We start from the raw sequence: 22,223 nt of genomic DNA, 5'->3' as shown, positions 1-22,223 counted from the left end.
ATGTGACACATAAAGTAAGTGAAGGGAAACCTTGTAAATTTGCCCTATTCCCCACTGTAGTGCGATCTCAGAGTTGGTATTTATAGTAAGGGGGTGTGGGGTGCAAAGCTCCCCACCTTGGTTGGCTGTGTTCTTGATGTTGGCTGACTATGGCCATTCAATGTATTTAGTTTCGTAGGAGTTGTTGTTCTGTAATGTTTGCATCTGCTGTTTAGCTGTTCATGTTTTTTTTATTTTCGGTAAGTGAACATAGACCCAATTTTTGTCATGTTAATAACCACACTTTGTGCAAAGTGGTGCTTGTTAAGCTGTGGATCTCTCACTTTTGAAATAGGTTAATATTCCTTACTGGGCTATGAACCTACTTATGTTGTTGTGGTAACACAGTTAGAATCATATAAAGAGGAACCCCATAGAAGTTTTTTGACTGCCATAACTTTCTGTTTCCACTGACATTGGTAGTGCCTAACCAAAAACATAATTTAACTCATTCTGCCATATAGAGTACTTCTCTGGCTGCTTTAAATTGGCAGAAATCCATTTCATTTGCTTAGCTGAAGTGTATTTTGTGAAAGTTTATTGCAGTGTACCCCAATTCTCATGGAGAAGCATTTCTGCATGCCAGTCTCAAACATGCTGTCAGTTCAATATTTTTCCCTTTTTTCTTGTTCCATCTTTTGTCTGGAAATGACACCACCCTACGTACACATTTCTGTTATTGTTAAAGTTTCTCTCATACCTTGTTCCTCTGTCTCCTGGTATGATTTATTGCTAATTCAATCTCAAGTGCTTCTCTCTTACCTATATTCATGAGAATGAGTAGTCCCCAGAGGGTTTATATTAGATAAATGAAAGTTTACCTTAGCGAACACTCTAATAATTAGAAAACCTGAACTTCAATATGCTTTTTGTGAGATCGCGGTACAGTAAAGATTAGAATATTTGCCCTTTCCTCACTGTAGTGCGATCTTGGAGTTGCTATATATATTTAGTCGGGGGTGTGGGGGGGAACAGCCCCCACAATAGTGAGTTCAAGGTCCAGGATTTTTGATTATTAGATCATTCGCTAAGGTAAACTTTCATTTATCTATTATAGACCCGTCCCCATATGCATGCATTGTGGTGCAGGCGAGGCCTTTTGTATTTTATGTAGATAGGCAACACAGCCTCCATCTATGACTCCAGACATAATAATCCAAGTAACCTGGCATACCACAACATTTCCTCACCATTGCAAACTATTTGTAAAACTTTTGGCTACCTAATATATCTGCGCTTGAGTAGTTTTGTGCTGTAGTGATTTACCTATGTTTAACTTCTTCTTTCTAGTCTGTCTAAAGTTATTGTGGTCCAACCACATAACTTTTCAATTATTTGCAGAAGACCATCTGTTCTTGTTTATTGATTTAATTTCATTGATTTACAGGAAAGGTCTTACGGGACCATAACAGTCCACTTTTCAGTGGAGACCAGAGGAGAAAATAACAATAGATATACAGAATAATTACAATCAAAGAAGATATTTTGTATTGCATAACACACTATAAAATGTCACTGTGCTTATTATGTATAGTGTAGTACATTACATAATAGACATAGAGATTGAAAATTAAACTTTGGACTAGAAAGTTGTAATGTTAAATGAAGAAGAGGACGTGGGAATTATGTTTTGTATATGTCAGAAAGTCAATGAAGAAAACGTAGACATTTTCATAGCTTATAAATACCATGGAGATGAAGCAGATTTAATTAATGAAGGTGAGTAGAGAGATAATAAGTCCTGGTATGAATGGAGAGCAAGTAGGAAAGAAGTGAGCAAGATGGTGTAGTGATAAAGACATTTATGCTGATGAGTAAGGGCAGTATGGAGGCAATTAATTTATTATAAAGCTAGTCCACAGGTAATGAGGTGTTTTGGTTTGCAGACATTACATTATGTTTCTAAATTATAATAAATGGTTATAGAACTGTGACAGGGAAAATGGGGAGAAGGCATGCTTGTATATTTTTATCAACTAGGTATGTCTGAGTTAGTGGTAGCTACGTTTTCACTGAAGGAGGGGTGGGAATTAGAGTACACAAATTTTTTTCAGGTCCCTCCTTATAGGTTCATAGGTGATTACTAGGCTAATGGCACAAGAGCCTTTACAAGCCTAGCTAATAATACCCAGGATATAACAGTATTATATCTTAATCCCCCAGATATGAGATGGGTAGTATCAGGGTAGTGGGTCTTTGGATGTTGGAGCCCTGAGTCATTTTACAGACTACCTCTGTCCATAAGTGACAATGCCCCAGGAGTGAATTTACAGTTCCCCATCCATTTATCCAAATTTATTTTTGAAATGAGTGAGGGATGCACTTTGTTTTACGAAGATTGAAAGTTTATTCCATAGGTGAGGTAGCCTTTGGGATATGAATCTACCTCTCCAGCAAGTTTTGTTAAGAATCAGAAATAAGGTTCAGGTTCATGGAATGTGTTACCCTTCTATTCTTTTTCTTGCAAATATGTAATATTTTAATCAGGGCTGGATCAGAGATTTCCTTGTAGGTCAGTAAACAAAATTAGATGGAGTAAAGGGATATGGCCTTTATCAGGCCTCTCGCCACCCACACTGAAATCAAATGAGGTACAAGGCTTAATAGTGAGTCTTTAATAGCAGATACTGTAAACCAAGAACTAGGACACGATGCTGAACAATAAACCAAAAAAAAAAACTGTAGAGCCACAGTCCAACAGCAAAAGTCAGCTGATGTCGCTGACGAAAGCATTCAATAAACGGTTGAACAGATACTGTAACCTATGATCACTAATGCGTAATTCCAATGATTCCTGTTAAAGGACTTTGATCATTGTCACCTTGTGGATTTCTCCTTACCTTAACATACAATGATCTTGGAGTTAGTATATATTTTAAGTAGCAGGGCTATGGGGTGCAGCCCTTCTGCAAAGATACTTTTGGAGTGATTTTTGTAGGTTTTAAGTTCAAACTGTTTTTTGAATCAGTGCTTTTTTATGATTGCACATATGAATGTGAATGACATGAGAGTCACATTTCTGTCTTGGAGCTGATCACACGTGAACATAATTTGGCATTTGCAGTAAAGGACATAATTTATTATTGAGATTGCATAGTACTGGTTATAAAGACAATGAACAGCACTTAGACTAGGTCTAAACTGTATTTCCCTCTTGTTACCTTTTTCCCCTTTATTGTATTCTGTTTTGCACTCTGTCTTCTAGTTCTAGTTCCCCGGACATATTATTCCCACCATTTTGGCACATTAATGTGTTTAGCAGTTTACAGTTTACCACTTTACCCGATGCCTTATTGAAATTAAGGAACCGATGTGTTACATTCTAATTATTCTCCTTTTTAAAAAGTATTTTCTGACATATAAACAAAAGTAAAATGTCTGTTGCATATGACTCTATAAAGTTGTGTTTTGTGGTGTTTGTCAGCTGTCTTCTAACTCACTTTCATTTCTTTGATAGAGTCAAGGAAGAGTACCTTTGCACTATTTCTGTTGCAGTAACAAAAAATTCCTACATCTGCAATGAATATGTACAGGTGTAACTGAATTTTTTTCCACAGTTTTCACAGCAGTAACTAAACCATAAATTTTCTACACAACAAACAGTAAAGAATTTTTCTTGTAAGCTACTTGAAGATGCTTAGTATATACTAACAATAGCTAGCATGATGTCAGCTATGCTAAACTATAACAATGCTGCAGTGTTTACAAAATAATGGCATATACTGCAAATAATTGTACAAGATATTTGCAGTTAAATCAATTTATCAAATATGATTTTATGAAACCATTTTTACTGATAGTTAATTTATTACTGTACTGCTGTTTACATCTGTACATTCATCTAACATACAAGTATAAAACATAAAAATAAAATTAAGCATAAGAATAAAATCCAATTATGCCCCCTGGTTAAGTAAAGAAACCAGATCAATACTAAAATCTAGAGACAAAGCTTGGGCACAATCTTACAACACTGCAGACAAATCCTCCAAACAGACATACCATGACCTCAGAAATAAGGCAAAAAAACTCATTAACCTAGACAAAATGAACTATTATCATGACATTCAACATAAACATCGCAAACCCCACAAAAGTTCTGGTCAGCCATTAACAACATCCTTCAACTTGGCAAAACTAGTACACCTTCCCCAACTACTATCAACAATTCTGACAACATAGCCACCCAATTTAACACATACTTTACAGAAACCATTCTAGCCCTCTCAAAAACTACTGTAACATTTCTATAGCTACCTTCCCTGCCTAAATAATAATAATAATAATTCCTTCTCCTTGCAACCTGTTTCAAGTAACTTTATAAAAAACTGCCTAAAAACTAAAACCTAACACCCTAATAGCCGATAAACTGCCTGCTGAGTATTTTAATATTGCTGCAGATGTCATTGCTTATCCAGTATCCATACTTAACTGATCCATCTCAGAACATGTAGTTCCTACTATCTGGAAAACCTCTCGTATCATCCCACTTCATAAAGGAGGTACCTCTTTAGAACTATCTAATTACCGACCAATAGCCATACTCACCCCTAAAATACTTGAGAGATGCATGTATACACAAATGCTAGACTATCTGCTAACTAATAATTTACTGTACGAGACTCGGCATGGGTTCCTCTCCTTCCATAGCACCACCTCTGCTCTTATGTCTTTCACCAGTACTGTAAATCTTCACAGGAATAATGATAAATTTATATCTGCCATTTTTTTCGATCTCTCAAAAGCATTTGATATAGTCTCCCATTGCAAACTACTCACTGTACTTAACAGATCTACATTTAAGTCATACACAATCGCGTGGTTCTGTGACTACCAATCCAACCGTCAACAAGCTGTGCAATGGCATCAAAACCTGTCTCCACATCTCCCTGTTACCATAGGTGTCTCTCAAGGTTCCATCCTGGGACCCCTTCTTTTCTCACTATTTACCAACAAACTCCACACTTCCACAATTCATGCCTCTGTCATTCAGTACGCTGATAATTCTACTTTGATATGTTCAGCATCATCTCTACAACAGCTTCAACTTATTACTCATGATTCCTTTTATAAAGTTGAGAACTGGCTAAACAACTTCCAACTCATCCTAAACCCAAATAAAACAAAACTCATGATTTTCCAACCCACCAGGCAAACAAGACCCCTTCCCCCATTTAATATTCAATCTTTAAAAACCACATACATCTCTCCTGTAACCCAGACAAAACTATTTGTCGTAGTTATTAATATTAATCTAAAATCTGATATATTGCACAAACCATCCTATATAGGAATAAACAATATCTTACCAATACCACAAAAGCTACCATTGCGCAAACACATGTTATTCTCATTAACCTAAAGAAAACTGGCCTTGGTAAATTGGAATCGTGTTATAACAAAATTGCTAGGTTTGCCACGAACTCTCGTTATAGGTCACCCCACTGTACAGCACTCAAACAGCTGAAGAGGCTTGAACTACCCCAACTTCTACTGTATAACCAACGAACTTTAACCCACAAGATTTTGAACCAACCCAATATAATCCTTTCCCTTCAGAATCTCCTTCTCCCCTACACAAGTAACCCCATCCTTTGATCAGGCAAAAAATTATTAGTAAAATCTGTCAAAGTCAACAACACTGCAGGTCACTCCCTCTTCTTGAACTAAAGAGGCAAAGTCTGGAATAACCTCCCTACAGATACAACACAATATTACTAACCTTCCACACTTTAAAAAAATACTTAAGAGTATCTATCCAATACCTGGCTATGTTCTTGTACTAACCCAGGATAAACCATACTTCTCAACCAGCATCTACCAAACACCAAATCCCATCTCACTGCTACAGCACCATCTTGGAAATTCTCCTAATGCTACTAACTCTTCTGTCATTTTTTTTTTTTTTTACTAACAAACCTCTCTCATTAAGAGTATCAACATATTTATTGGTACCCACATACTTGACAATTGTAAAATAGTCAAAATGCTAAACATGTCAATGTGATGGCTATCTTATTTCACATGGACTACTAGTTATAGTGTAAATGCTTCCACTGGCTGAAATGTGTGTTATTGAATATCTCATGATGTCTGTTATCTGTTGTAAATTGTAAATTGTTTACTGAACTTACTTAGATATGTTAAAACAAAAACATTGTTTTCTGCTTTATGTGATCTGGTCATGCTCATGTGATCTCTTACCATTGCATCAACTGTAGATGTCAATGTTGTAGTTACTTATGTGGAGTGTTTCTCCCCGGGCCTCTGCTGAAAAAGGACATGTGTCCAGCCAGACTCTCCCGGTCAACAAAAGAAAAATAAAACAAATAAATAAAATAAATGTGCATTTTTGTGGATCGTTGTCAGGAAATTTTATTTATTGATTACTTTATTTATTCAGTTTGGTAAACAGAGTAGAGCACTGTCCAAAAGAATTAATAGATTCTCTTTCTTTTCATCTGTAGGCATGCCCTGCGACTGAATGTTTGTGGCACACAACGGATACTTGCACTGGCTCGGCAAATGCAAAAACTTGATGCCTTTATCCATATCTCTACCGCCTATGCAAACTGTAACCGAAGACAAATTGATGAGGTCATCTATGCACTGCCTGTGGATCCAAAGAAGCTGATAGACTCCGTAGAGTAAGTTAAACCAGGATATATATATATATATATATATATATATATGGATTTGTCACAATTAGAATGGGGAAGGTAGATGAATATACTGTGGTGCTTATGGAATCATGGGATAAATTATCATTGGCTCAGATAAGAGTCTTAAACCAAAAACAATGCATGTTATCAAACAATCTTAGGAACAGAAGTCATCGGGTACACATTGCACTGTGCATACGGACCCTTGATAGGTGAGAGCATTTATATAAAAGGGAAAATGGCACTCTGATTTCATTTGGAAGAGAGAAATCATTTTGCAATTATGAAGTAACCTTTCAGTCATTGCTTAATGATTCCAATTGCATCTTATTTTTTAAACATGCCAGATATAAGCCTTTCTGTATATGGATTAATGGTGAAAGATCAAACTTCCTGTATCAGCTATCATGTAGTCAATAAAAAGGCAATTCAGTTGGCATTTTAACAAATTCTTCACATAAGAAAAAAGGCAAAAGCAATTTAAAAAGTTACACTATATTCTTGCACTGAGGAGAGAAGACCCTCTTTGCTTTCTCTACCATTCCAGTTATGAATTAGAACTCCATGCATCACTGACAGTCGCTCCCTCTATGAAGATGGTTGCTAAGGTGCCTCAGTTCACCTTCAAAACCAACATTACATCTGTTTTGTTTTTTTTATATTTTTTTAATGTTTTTTTTAAATTTACCATAATGCAATTCACTCTTCTTTTTGACATCATAAACCTGTAGAGAATTGATGTGCATTGCTATTTGAGACTGTTAAAATTAAAAGACCAATAACTTCCTATGGCTGATCTGATTAAGCAGACAAAAACTCTAAGCAGTAGCATTGTTATTCTAATCTGCAGCAGCTAATGTATTGTCAGGAAAGTCAGAACTTGTACTCGTCTGTCTTACATGTGCTTTGGGCATGCCTGCACATTTTCTTTAAAACTGCTAATTTGAATGTACAGTAAACACCTTGCTTGCGGTTCAAAATGGTTGCACAGCACAAATTAGACTAGGTCGTTTATACCACTTTGCAGTAAGCAGTAGTGTTAGTGGTATGATAGCGTAATTCTTAAATACCACACTGCCAACAGCATTGCACTGTGCATGCAGTTTGCTCTGTGCAGTAAGGTACAGCATGACAGAAAACAAATGAGCCTTCCATTATTCTGTAAGCAGACAACTCCTAATTCACAAAATTAGAATCATGTAGTCCTCAGGTTGGCTACATGCAGTAATGTCACGTCTATATTACCTGATCAAACGTTTAGGTTAGCGTATACCTAAACATCGAACTGGTAATACCGAAAAATTAAAACAGTGAATGGCTGATTTAATGGAGGAAATTAATTCCCTCAGCCGGAAAAAAAAATTTAAATGAAGTGGAGGGCTGTACCCCCCCACACACCCCCAACTAAATATACCAACTCCGAGATCGCCTTACAGTGTGGAAGGGGGCAAAATCAGCATAAAGGCAAGGGAATTCTTTCCCTGAGTTAAATCAGCCATTCGTGTTTTTTTGCTTTCGCTATTACCAGATCGATGTTTAGGTATTCACTAACCTAAATGTTCAATCAGGTAATAGGAACCCAGTAATGTCAGGGTCAGTAACCAGTCATTGCAGTCCCAGCAGCTTTGCACCCTCTTTCCTGGTTCATGTGTGATAAAAAATCAGTAGTTAATATTAAAAGTATAGATCCATCCATGCATCGTTGGGTCTCCTACCCTGCAGCTGCCTGCTTCCTATGCAGCTAGGTAATGCTGGGTTATGTAACATGATTGGCAGGCTAGTCACCACTCACAAAATGGGATGAAGTTGGTGATTCTTAATATCCTTCACATGTTGGAAAAATCTGGAATAAACATCTCTAACAAATGAGTATCCAGTGCTGCACAAACAATTAACCTACATTGTATTAACAACACAATTAATGGAAAACACTAACCATTCTTTAAACCCAGAGTCCCCCCCCCCATTCCATGAGGTTGTCACTGCCGCTGTACCATCTAGGAGTCTCTGGGCAGTTAGGTACCTGGTTTCTCTCCCAGAGAAGCAATTCTTCATGACTGAGCTAAAACCTATCTTCACTGACACTGGAAATGTACTTATAAGGTGACCTAATTCGGATACCAGCACATCCCTTGGTTAAGCCTGCCTGATTCAGTGGATATTCCGTATTGTATTAAAAGTCATAATAGATGGCCCCAATATGATAATATTCTGCAGAGTACCCAAAAATGTACAGAATTAGTTAACCAGTAGTAATATAAATATTTCACATAGTCAGTGCTGAATGCTGAATATCAAGTTTAAACTTTTTCCAGTTCATTAGTTCCCAGTCTTGGAATCTTTTTTACTTTTTGCCGTAGTTGCTGATACTTCACCACCATAGTGTAACCCAACAATAAATGCATAGTATAAATAGCTATGTAGTCATATAAATTATATTAGTCAGACTTGTAATTTAATATGTTTTATGCACAAGAAATCAGCTGTTGCCCTGCAAGGTCATTCACAGTCTTTGCTTTAACATTTTAATTGCCATAAATGAAAAAAAAGTAACACACTTGTCTACGATCTGCATCTGAAGTATCTAATTACATTTTGCTTAACCTAACATTTCACCTTTATGATTCACTGTACTAAGTCTGGCATGACTGTTCTTCTGTTATACTTTATTTCAGAATGCTCATCTGTGCAGTGGGGATTGCATTTTTTTCCTTTAATTTATTTTCTTTGTATTATTTTTATATAAATAAGAAACATCTTTATTAAATTATCACATTTGACATTGGCAGTCTTGCATTTATATAAATGAAAACAAACCATATTGACACAATTCCAGTTGCCAACATTATACATTACAAACCATGTTGACACAATTGTAGTTGCAACACTTATAATCTATCTGGTCATTATCAGTCAGACATTACATAGCGCATTCAAATCCTGCCTTCTTTTAAACCTTGTTTCTCCTCTGCATGTATTTTCCCACAATTCCCATTTTTCCTATGTAATTTGCTCCTACCCTTTTTCCAAAGGTCCCAATTCCAGTTGTTTTTCCTTCTGTTACTATATTCGCTACTTCTAGTAAAGCTGGTTTAGACTTTGATTTACATTTTCTAGTAATTGCTTTTTTGGCAACCACCATAATTAGACTCAGCAAGGCCTTACTATGTCTAGGCAATTCCAATTCTGCATCATACCTCAAAAAAAAATTTCCTTAGTTACACAATTTGCTCACCCAGTATCTCTAACAAAAGCAGTCTGCAAGTAATCTTCAAAGCCCGCCAACTTATTACATTCCCAGAAAATGTTCTCATTTACCTCTTTCTTCCCTGTTACACCACCATTTGCTGTCCACCCGAGAAAAAAATTCTTTGGAGTCTACTTGGGTATAAAAATACTTATGCAGACACTTCCAAACAAAGATCCTAAACATTCTAGACTTTGTTGCATATTTGGGAGACATACATATATCCCCCATTGTTTCTTTGTGAATTGCTTATCCAATATTTCTTCCCAATTCTTTCTAACCTCCTCTGATTGATTTTTATAGTTATCATGCAATATTTTATATGCTCTATTTATTCCTTTTTTTAACAGCAGTTTCTCTTCTACATTGTAGTAAAAACTCCACCAGTGCTGGTCTTTCATTTAGGAGCCCCCTATTTCTTTCTCTTTGCCTATACTCTATCAATCCTTGATAGGGAAGGAAATCTCTAACCTGCAATCCAAATAAATACTTGGCATCTTCCCATTCTATTACCTTTCCTTCTCTAGTTGTTTGCTCCCAGTACCTTGGTTCCTTTGCCAGTTTTCTCCAGTAAATTCCAGCCTCCTCTTACCTATTGTCTGTATCCCTAATTGCAGTAATCCTATTGGCAGGCTCGCCTTTCTCCATTCACGTGTTGGCTTAGTTTTTAGAATACTTTCTGCTACTTTGAGTATAATATTCTGGAAGCCACGGTGGTGCAGCGGTAGCATTGTTGCCTCACAGCAAGAGGTTCTCCCATTTGATTCTCGGCTGGAGCACCTTCTGTGTGGCGTCTGCATGTCCTCCCCATGGTCGAGTGGCATTCGAAAGACGTGCGTAGAATGGGTGTGCCTTTGAAGGTTGGGCGTCAAACTGGCACCTCGACACCATAAAAATCTACTGCCAGTCATTAGCGGACCGGAGTTCCGCTGTGGCGACCCCTAACCGGGAAAAGCCGAAAGAACAACAACATTATTGTTACTCTCCTTAAAGGTCTGCAGCCAAAATCTGGTCTCTCCTTGTTTCTTGAGTTTCCTCCATGTTTCATCCTCGTGCTATGAATAAGCCTTGACTGTGTTGATTTGTGATACCAGGTCAAATCTGGTAATCCCAATCTGCTTTGCTCTATTGGAAGAATCACCTTATCCCACGTGACTCTTGCTTTCTTCCCCTCCCAGATAAAATCCTTCAGCTGTTTATTAATTCCTGTCCAAAACTTCTCCTCATTTTGATAAAAATATGCCTGATCTGTGTATAAGACTAAAAGGACTAAAAACATTTTAACTGCTTGTATCTTACTATTATTACAGAGATACCAATTCAGAATCAGAAGAGAAACATGCAATAAGCACTGAATAGATAAATGTTGTAATATATGATATCAAAGAATAGCTGAATAATTCAATGTGAATTCCGACAGTTTAAGTTAAAAAAAGATATCTGGAAACTTGCTAGTCCTTACATGACTTTTTTTTACTTCAAAGGATATTTGCCCAGCACGGTTTTCTATATCCATCTCCAAAGCTATGAAAAATACTAAAAATGTTTCAGTGGGTTTAGACCACATTCCTGGAATCTTATTGTCAAATCTTCCTGATGAATTACATCCAGGTATATTTTCTTCAACATCTTATTGAAGGTCTGGAACAGTCCTGAAAACATGTAACATTGTACCTATATATAAGAAAAGTAATAAGAATCAGTCCAACTTTAATGCATGGAAAATTCTATGGAAGATGTATTATAGACTTTTTTTACAGGACAATGAGAATAGCAAAACACTTCTAGTTATTTAACAAACTTAGTGGAGCTTTATGATCAAATAACAGTAGCTTTGGATTATGGGTTACTAACAGGAGTTATATTTTCATAACTTGAAAAAAACATTTGATTCACTATCACATGCTGTTATCCATAATGAATTATTCAATGGTAAATATAATTCTGCTTCTAATCTGCTGGATAGGCCCCTGACAGTGGTATGGACTCAGATGGTGGTAATGCAGGGAGTCATTTCAGACAAGCTACCACTTTTTGTAGGAGTTCCTCAAGGTTCCACTATATGACCATCTTACTGTGTTTAATCTGGTATTTACTGGAATTCCTAAACACAATAATTATTGGATCGGAAATTATGCAGATGTTGCAAAAATAGCTTCTCTTTAATTTCAAAAGATGATTTGAATACCATAGACATTTATTTAAAGGAATTTGCTACCTAACATAACAGGTTTATACTTCAGTGCTAATAAACGTAATAACCAAGGGTATAGTGCATCAGTGAAGGAAGCTGGTGCATGAAAATGAATGAATGAACATGAAGAAAACATTTGTATTAGAATTTATTAGTGTATTAGAATTGAGTGCTTTCTTCTCTGCCTAAGACTTCATTAGAAGTTAATTGAATTAATTGTAATGATGCAATTAAAAGAAACTCGGCCTTATAAATAATGAAAGTAGTTAACTACATAGTTTTGCATAGTTTGCTTTAACTGTATCCTGATGTTTTTATATGTAATGGTAAATATTTGTTATTTATTTATTTACTATATGTATTAGAGTTCACTTAAATGTTTAAATTAGTGCTTAATACTGAAGCTCCATTGTGTGTTCAACAGACAATTAATTCAATTAACTTTAATTGATAAGAAATTGCATAACAGGTCAAGTTTTAGTGTCTAATTATATATATATATATATATATATATATATATATATATATATATATATATATATGAATGACTATGGGTACTTTATCATTTTATTCTGATGAAGTCTCAGGCAGTTTGTCTTCACATTCATTCATTTATTTACAAGCACCAGCTTCCTTCATTGATACACTATACCTTTGGTTATTAGTTTTTTTCGTATAGCGTATATACATCGACTAATGCCTTACTAATAAATGTAAGGTAAAGTTCTTTGTTAAACCTTCGTAAATCTCGTCTTCTTGATTCTGTCTTAGAGAAGCAAGATTATATAAAGATCTAAGAATTAATATAAAGGCAGCATTCACATTTGATTACCGTGTTAACATTTGATGCAGTGCTGTTACCCAACTTGGTTTAATGATAAAATCTGTCATGTTAAGGGATAAAATCAGATTGGTAAGCATATTCAAAATTTCCATCCACCCTATTTTAGAAAAGAATAGCCTTTTTGTACTTATTTTAATGGGCAACTGTAAATCTTGAATCTTTTCTACTGAGTTTACTAATGGAGTGTCTTTGGCTAAAGAAGTTAGTTATATGTGAAGCTGAATAAAACTTAACCTGTTTGCATTTTTGTTACAGATATTCAGGGCTAATTTTATTTTGGCCTATAAATCAATTAACTCTGAGTTATTGTAGACATTTCTTGACCTAGAAATTTATTCCAGTGTTAGTACTCATAAACATAGCAACACAAATTTCATTATTGTCCCCTCAGTCAAAAAAAAAATAATGGGTTCAGATTTGACTCAGATAATCCCAGCCATGTGGAACAAGTTCCTGTTTATATATGTATGTCTGATATCCTACAGTGTATTTAAAAGAACCTAATTGCTTGAGTAGGAAATGTAGCATTTGACCCATACTTGGAGTCAGTGCTCCATGAAAGCCTTCAAGGTACAACACTGGATTACTGTACCCCTGAACTTCAGAACTTGTAAGGTTGGTGGTAATTTGCAATTTCATATCAAGAGGCTTTGCAATTCACAAACGACTGTACCCATCAACATAATGCATAGTACACAGCTGCTGAGTTGTGCTTTGTACATGTATGTAAACAAACAACGTATACCACATATGCAGCATAAAATCCAGGATGAAATTTACAAAATGATGTTATGATATATGCCAATATATGCAAGAGCACAAACCAGAAAGCACTGAAACTCTCCCAGAAATGTTCATCAGTGATGCAGATGAATGCTCACAGTATCACTGCCAGGAATGATTACTGCCTATATAACTCCCTCAGCCGAGAGGAATAGAAAGACGGTTTCTGGATGGATGTCCATGCCCTAACCTTTTACATGACCTCTGTTGATATATGGTACCACAAGATACAAGAAGACATCATTGCTGCTATTAATTTGGCCATTTCAGAAACCCATTAGAGATACCACTGTAAAACTGCAATCCTTAGCCAGTTGTGATGTCCAGTAGTTTGTCCAGTGCCTGATGCCCTGTACAGGAATCCACTTTAGGATGCTCTGCACACAGTCAACATGAAACTGATGATGATTTTTTTTCCTGAAAGATGTCATAGGTGCTATGGATACCACACATATATCTATTCTTGCCACTGGCACAGATGATATGCATGTCTTTGTCAGCAGGCTTGAGTGTCATTGCATAAACATTCAAATGCATGTGGCCACATGAGGTGAGCAATGGATCATTACTTGGGAATAGCCATATTGTATCAATAGCAAAGCCAGGAACCCAGAATTTCCTCATTATGTGAAATACCATCAGCAGTAATTCCCAGCAGAAGCAGCTTTCATTATTTCTAGAACTTATTTCCCAACAGCAGGTATATATCTGTGACTCCACAGGGAAGAAGCACTGATGCCAGTTGGTGTTGATGGCTGTGCTGATCCTTAGGATGCTGAACCGTGGACAACTTGCTGAGTGATGTTGCACAGCAGCTGCTGGTTCTGTATCAGTCCTGCCTAGCATTAGTTGAATGTAGCTCTCAGTACAAATGTAATGTAGTTAAGCCAGTAAAGCTACAGCATTAGGGAAAAGTGATGGGCTGTTTTGCAGCTCTTACCAGAATGTGCCACAATACTAATAGATGCCGGAATCTGGCCTCCAACAACATCCTTCTTATCACTGCAGTCCAAATCTAAGCCTTGCTTCTGTGCAGGCTGCATAGTCACAGCGGTTACCACAGACTCATCCGACATAACCAAGATGACACTAATAGCAGCATTATTCCCATATGCATGTGTGCATAGGCAAAATGTCTGAGACTGTTTGCTTTCAACCTGTGAATCATCAAAGCTGTGTTCTGCTGTGATGCATTAACTGCGCTTGATTTGTTTTTAGATCTCTATACACCATTAAACCCCTTACTAACATCCTATATTCCCATTTGTTCCTTCATTAGGTAAGAGTCATGTTCATATATTCTCCAAACAAGGTAAGAGCTCTTCTGTGATTGACGTGAGAGCCTAATGACCATTCAGGTACTTGGAATGGACCATCGTACATTTGGAACAGCCAAACTACTGTGGCATAACCCTTTATCTTCTGTTACAGCTGCTTTCTAGAGAGATGAATGCTTCTACACACATTAGCTCCGTGGTCTGCACAGAAAAAGGCAAAGGAAAGACAGCTGATGGAGGCATAGCCTTCTCCTACACAAAGTTTGTGCTATTTCATATCCCAGTCAGAGATCGCCCATTATAAGCCTTATCACTTGTCCAGAGAGCGCACATGCATGTACGTGCATGTGTATACACACACACACACACACACAATCACACATGTACGAACTCACACACACACACACACACACACACACACACACACACACACACACACACATGCACCAACACAGTCACACACACACACACACACAATCTTTTTTGAAAAGTTGCCTGACTAGACTCTTCTGAGTGACTGACAGACTGACCTTTTCTAATCTTTACACAGGAGTTTTCAGTGTCCAGCTGTGAATTAACTGCTCATGCTTTTGAAAAGGGGACTCTGTTAGGCAGAATGCTGTCCCGGTTTTTAATTTAGGGCATGAAATTTATTTTCAGTGAGATTTTTCTTATCAGACTTCAAGCAAGACTAAAGCAGTTAACTAAGATGAGTTCATTCAGTTGCTTTCAATCTTGTATCCTGTTATGCATGAGTTGAACCCTGGGCCATCTGAGCTTCTTATGCATTGCCTTGATGTCCTCTTATTCACACCAGTTCTCAAGACAGTCACTGCCCTTTGTCATGCCATCACTTTAGCTGCAAGGCTGCCATAAAAAGTAATGAGTATGCAGCTTGGAACTTTTCTGCAGCTTCGTGACCTCTGGTATCCATAATTAGTCTGGTTTATGAGTTGCCACAGCACTGAGACTGCACTCAGTGGAGTTAGTTAATGATCTCTCCATGACAAGATGTTAGAGGTACTGGTCTTCCATGGAATGTCTGAAGCTTTTGGCCAAGACCAGAAGATCAAAGTTTTAAACTTCGAAAACAAAAAAAAAATAAAAATGTTTTTTACATTCCCCCTGCACCTCCCACACCCCCTGCTAAATGGATATACTAACTTCGAGATTGCAGTTCAGTGAGGAATATGGTAAATATCCCGTAAAATGGTAAATATCCCGTTCCATGCTGTACTGCATCTCCATTCAGAACTTCCATCTTATGGTCTCGGACATTTGAAGTTTGAAGTTTTGATTCTTCAAGCTCCTGAAGGAGATCCATATACATGTGTATCAAATGAAGGTCTCACCTATTTAAAGGAGTGCATGAGCCCTTCCATTCTTCGTACAGTCTTTGATCAGCTACCATGGGGCTGTTTAAGATTCCCTGGATGATGCTAGAATCACTGAGGCTTAATTTATTTTCAGGTGCCTAACTGGTGGGGCTCACTACCTTGGCAGAATCAGGAAAGTACTCCTAAGTTTATATTTAGTGAGAACCTCAAAATTCACCTCTTTCTTAAGACATTTTTAGACCCGCCCCCAGCTGGTATTAAAAATAATCTCCATCACTGAGAAATCCATGTGTTTTGTTGTAAACTATTTTACTTTTGGCTTGCTACTTTGTAACTTACTTGGTTTTAATGTTTTAAATCATTTTAATGATATGTAATGTATCTAGCAGAACAGGTACAGAAATAACGATTGATTGAAGTCGACTGAACTGCAATCCGCCTTTATAGTTTTATCACCCTTCATATCATTGTGCCAAGTTGGTTTGTCAAGAAACATTAAATTCATTCATATTCTTTGTTATAGGACTGTGTTTTCTGATTTAATTAAACTCTGCTGTTGAGTCCTATGTGGGTGTGGACTGTAGTTACCCGAGGTATAACAAGTCATACAACAAGGAAGCCATGATATACAACTTTGTTTTCAAGGATGCAGCATTGGTATCAACCATGTAACTAATCTCCCCAAATCTTCAGGCTGACACAAAAGTCAAATGAAGCAGTAACTAAGGCAAATGTGTGTAAAGAGATTATATACCACTTATATTATCAGTAGATGCACTATTCATCGATCATACTGTGATTATAAATAAACAGTGCATCCCGATCACAAATGGCAATGCTTTTGGGAGAAGTCTACTGCATGGGAGGTTGGTATACAAATTAAACATTTCTGGCTACTTAAAATGCAGCTACAGAAAATTGATTGTTATGCTTATTGCTGTTTTTCCCCACTACTGAAGCTTTCACTCCACTTTAACTGTTTTCTTGGCTGCCACAGTTATACATACATATTTTTTTCAGGTGTGAATAGCATTTAGACCACAAAAATTGATCCAGATCATTAGAATTAAACCTTTAAATGCATAATTAGATTAATTTCCTTTTTCTTTTTTTTTTGAAAATTAGCTTCCCCATATGCCACAAATCAGAAATGAGAAAATTTTCACAATTAAGTTTTCTTTGGCTAGGGAAATATCTGGTATGTGATATGGACATACTTCTGTATGTTATGACATGGTGTGGAATAATACGTTTATGTTCATCTTCTTCATGCACTACCATTCTGTTCTTATGTACATACTATAAGATTAAGGGGCAGATTCAGTAATGCCTACATGGTCTGCTAAAACCGAGATGTGCAAATGATATTGCACTGTTTTGGATTCAGTAAGTGGCTCTGCATGTCATGTAGAGCTGTACAAATACGATAAGCACCATGATATGCTAATTACAGCGTAAGTAGCTGAATTGTATGCTAATCAACTAATCCAAGATGGTGGAGCTATTCAGCAAGCTATAAAGCAACTGTGTAGACTCACTGCTGGTTTTCCCTGTGAATTCCATACCTATTGGAATACAGCCAAAGAAAGGAGTCTACAGAGAAAGAATGTTAGGAACTGCTGTTACTTTATTTCATGTGTATGTGCAACAGGCTCAAGTCTATGCTGCTGCTGCTGCTGTTAATAGACCAAGGCCAAGAACAGTTTTTAGACCCCATTCAGCTTATCACAATCTGCATGAGGTGGAAATTGTAGAGTACTACAGGGTGAATAGAGACACACTACAGGAACTCTGCAATCTCTGTCATCCTCAACTCGGACCAAGGGAAAACAGAGGGGAGCCCATACCGGAGGAGACAAAGGTATGTGTAACACTTAGAATTTTAGCTACATGAACCTTTCAGAGACCAACAGTGGACATGCTGAGGGGGGGGGGGGGGGTTCACAGGCATCACCATCCAGGATCCTCCATCAATTTCTGAATGCTATGCTCCAACATGCCAGTGACCACATACATGTTTCCCGTACACCTGAGGACATGGCCACATATATGCAGGAGTTCTACCCTGTAGCACACTACCTGAAGTACTGGGTGCCATAAACTGTACACATATAGAAATCAAAGCACCACCCAGGGAGCAGGGAAGGGTCTATGTAAATAGAAAGGGCTTCCACTCCATTAACTGCCAAGTCATGTGTAATGCAAAGGAAATCATCTTGAATGTGTGTGCTGGCAATCCAGGCAGTTACCATGATTCACATATCTGGCACAACTCCCAACTATATAACATGTTTACTAGGGGTGATATCAGATAAGGACATTTACTGGGATATATAGGTTATGCACTGGAACTGTGGCTGATGACGCCCATCAGAAATGCATACACACCAGTCAAAGAATGCTATAATGAGGCACATGCTCAAATCAGAAATATCATAGAGCATGGGTCTGGGCTGCTGAAGTCACATTTCTGGTGCCTAGACATGTTTGGAGGAGCCCTGCAGTACAATCCACGTACATGTACTGAAATGTTCACCCCATCTGTGCTATGCTTTACAACATCATTCTGAGAAAACAGTTTAGCAGGATCAAAAAGGGGAAGGGACACACATCCCACCAACACTGGCAAAGTCACCAAAGCCAAACTCGGGAGAGGAGTCAGAGGGGGGAAAAGCAGCTGCTGTGAGTGTAGGCAGACGTAGGCATGATCAATATGCCCTCGCATTGGCTAAGAGGCAATGTGTAGCATACTCGCTCACCACCTAAGGGGCTAAAACCTTCATCCTATACACATACCTATAGTAACATTGATGCCAGGCAACACTCTCAACCTTTACCTACCCATGTACTCCTAGCATCAGCCCTGCACTAAAACTGTAGCAACTGCAGGAGTTACAAGGTAAGCGTTGAACCTGGAAAATTGAAAAAATTGTGTAATGATACAAATGAATGGCACATCGTTGCATACTGTTACTTGGTAATGTAAGTGAGTAAAAGGTGGGTGATTTGTACAGCAATTACTTTAACATGTGACAGAAGAGACTTAGGTGAATGCATGTGTCCTTTATCAAGTAATAGGCCTCAGGCATCACAGATTCACACATTCATACCTCTCAAAAGTACTGATGGTCACTGGATGTCCTCACTTTGGCCTCATACTTTTGTACTGGCAAATCATTATACAGAGAGGATAAAAATTAATGATACCCATTTCAGTTTCAGACTTCATATCCTTAAGAAAAATCTTAAATATAGTGATGCAAAAACTGTTCAACTGTTTAACTTTGTAACACCAAAATATTTAAAAAGTCTCCCAGTTGTTCAGCCTTTGTCCCACTTTGATTTTTGGCTTGATCCAGCTTTGTTGCTGTAAGAGTGTGGGAGGCATGTACACATCACAAAAACCTGTAGAAAAGCAGTACAATTAGCAAAACAGCATCACAAACACAGATATAATAAGCACTAAGTCAGCTACGCACCCTGAGCATCAGATACAAAGCTTATGTCGAAAACAAGGATATGGCACAGTTATCATCACTTGCACAGGGTGTTGTGTGTGTGGGTGGGGGGTGGGATGAAGGAAGCCTAGTCTGACACAAAAGCTAAGTGAGTGCGTGTGAGTAAGAAAGAGAAGCAGGCAGACATTTGGATAAAGTATCACATGGCTACTGAGACAAAATGAGCTTTAAGCCTTGCGACTAAGCCATGTAACTATTGTGTCTGTTTCTGAATGGGCACTCCAGGTGAAATTGGTGTGTGAGTGTCTGCAAGAACACAGCCAAGCTCTGTGCTAGCTCTACGTCATGGTATGTCAGACAGCTGTGAGCCATATATGGTAGAAGTGGGAGTTCATAATCATTGTACCTATCCATGAGAACTGGGTCAGCCAGGAGTTGCACTGACACCTCCATGCCCATGTTCAGATGTGCTGCTGCAACCTGAACATGAATGATGTCTGCTGGATGAACTGTCTTCACGAGTATGCCACGAAACATGACCCTATGACCTGTTACATCTGGGTATGGGCACTTCAACCAATGATGGAGCAGCAGAAGTAGTGGCACTGTGGGAGTGTTGTCAGTTACAGCCAAGTCAGCTAACATTATATGATGTGGCTGTCTTATGCCCAAGTGGATGCTGTCCACCTCCCAGCAGATGTTCCATCACAAACATCGCCTTTTCTAATGCGTCATTCATCTGATCCATTGAATTGGCAGCACGGTGGAAGCAGCCCCACATGTCTGCCTGTGCCACATTTACAACCCTAAGAATTTCCTTGGAGGCCCAATTTAAACTTGCCTACACCTTCATGATGGCCCTAAACATACGTCGAGTAGCACGGGAAAACACACCTGGATCAGGTGGAGAATGGGCAGCATGCCTCCTCTGAGCAACCCTAACAACCCTTCTTTGTGGCACCTTGCCTACACTTTGGCTACAACCAGAGTCAACAAGCACTGAAGCTGCAGTAACCACACTACCTTGATTGAATAAACCAGAAACTGGAAAGTCATCCCTGGTTTTGGCACCTATGTCTCTAATGCAAGCAGGTAACCTGTAAATGGTTCATCTCCCAGACCCATGCTTACACTTATCAGGGGTATCAGAACTTATCATATTTGGGATGCATGGCTAGGCTTAAAAAGGCCCATGTGGTTGTTAGCCTAGTAAACATCTATGAACTTACGAGTGTCACCCTCCACCTGTCCAATATCTGAAGGCTCACTGGAATGGGTTGGTGTAGGCCTATTAGCTGTGTCCAGTGGAATTATATGGGATGGCTGAATGTCAAACTTAGTTTCAGATACAACTTCTGCACTCCCCAACTGTTCCTCTGTTTGCCCACCACCATCATCATCATCAGAGTCCGCCGGTACTCTGATATCAGGTGATAAGAGTCTTATACTTCCACTGTCAGGATCACCTGTGAAAATAAGCAACAAACATAGGAAAGAAATTAATAGCCAACACTACTACAGTTTAATGTATGCTAACAAGCTAACAGTGGTGCCACTATCACAGACAGTACAGCAATACACACACAGTCCTGACACCCACATATGGATAAAATAAATATTTCTGTGAACTGCTCATCACTACTGAAATAAAAATGTTTGACTTGCCATGTGCAGATGACTCCTCACTTCCTAGGGAGGATGGTCCTGGAAGATGTTAAGTAAAATATAAGGACACCATCATAACAATTAACAATAACACAGGGGTGAAAAACATGTGGCCCTTTATATGTCCATTAACAATACATTTAACAGAAACTTAGATGACGCATCCACCCCAAGCCTATGTATAATGGACGAGAATTGTGTTGTGAACTGTATCAATCTATAGCTACCCCCCAAAAAAAAAACCTTTGTTAAACAAACTTGGGTATTGCTATCAGTATTTTGTTATACAAGAAATATTTATCAGTTGACAAAGGTAAGCCTACCTGGAAGCTCCTCCTGGGACAGACTTGTCCTTCCTGAAACAACAGCACCAACATCAATCACATACTTTTCTGCACTTTACACTGAGCTTTCTGTCTTTCTGACAGTGGACAGGAACTCTTCATTTGGTGTCAGTGGTGGCTGTGTAGCAAGGCCCACCCCGCTAGCCATCTGTCCATTGGCCACTGCAGCTGCTGTTCTCTGGGCCGATGAAATCATGTCAGTGGCCCTATGATGCACCTGATCATATGTCATGCTGTGTTCCCCAACAGCGTTTGCTTCAGCCACTATCTGCTGCCAAATTTGCATTCTTCCAGACATATCCCCATGACCTCTCTCAAGCAGAAAGCCACCATGTCGCCTAAATGCTTGGATAATGTCATTATTCTCAGGGTC

At 38.1% G+C, this 22,223-nt stretch overlaps 1 protein-coding gene across 2 annotated transcripts in view; it reads left to right on the top strand.

Annotated features, from left to right (window-relative positions):
* The window catches only part of FAR2 (fatty acyl-CoA reductase 2), a 1,505,975-nt gene that overhangs the window by 929,895 nt on the left and 553,857 nt on the right, over positions 1-22,223 (top strand). For both annotated transcript variants that reach the window (XM_044088201.1, XM_044088202.1), the window contains one exon: positions 6,507-6,686. In XM_044088201.1, the coding sequence (XP_043944136.1) occupies positions 6,507-6,686 (180 nt within the window). The remainder of the gene's footprint in view (positions 1-6,506; positions 6,687-22,223) is intronic.

Source organism: Protopterus annectens, chromosome 11.part0 (assembly GCF_019279795.1).
Source record: "Protopterus annectens isolate FY-2018-M chromosome 11.part0, PAN1.0, whole genome shotgun sequence".
NCBI classification, from domain to species: Eukaryota; Metazoa; Chordata; order Ceratodontiformes; family Protopteridae; genus Protopterus; species Protopterus annectens.
Note: the sequence above shows the minus strand (reverse complement) of the source record. Positions and strands in the feature narration are given on the sequence as shown.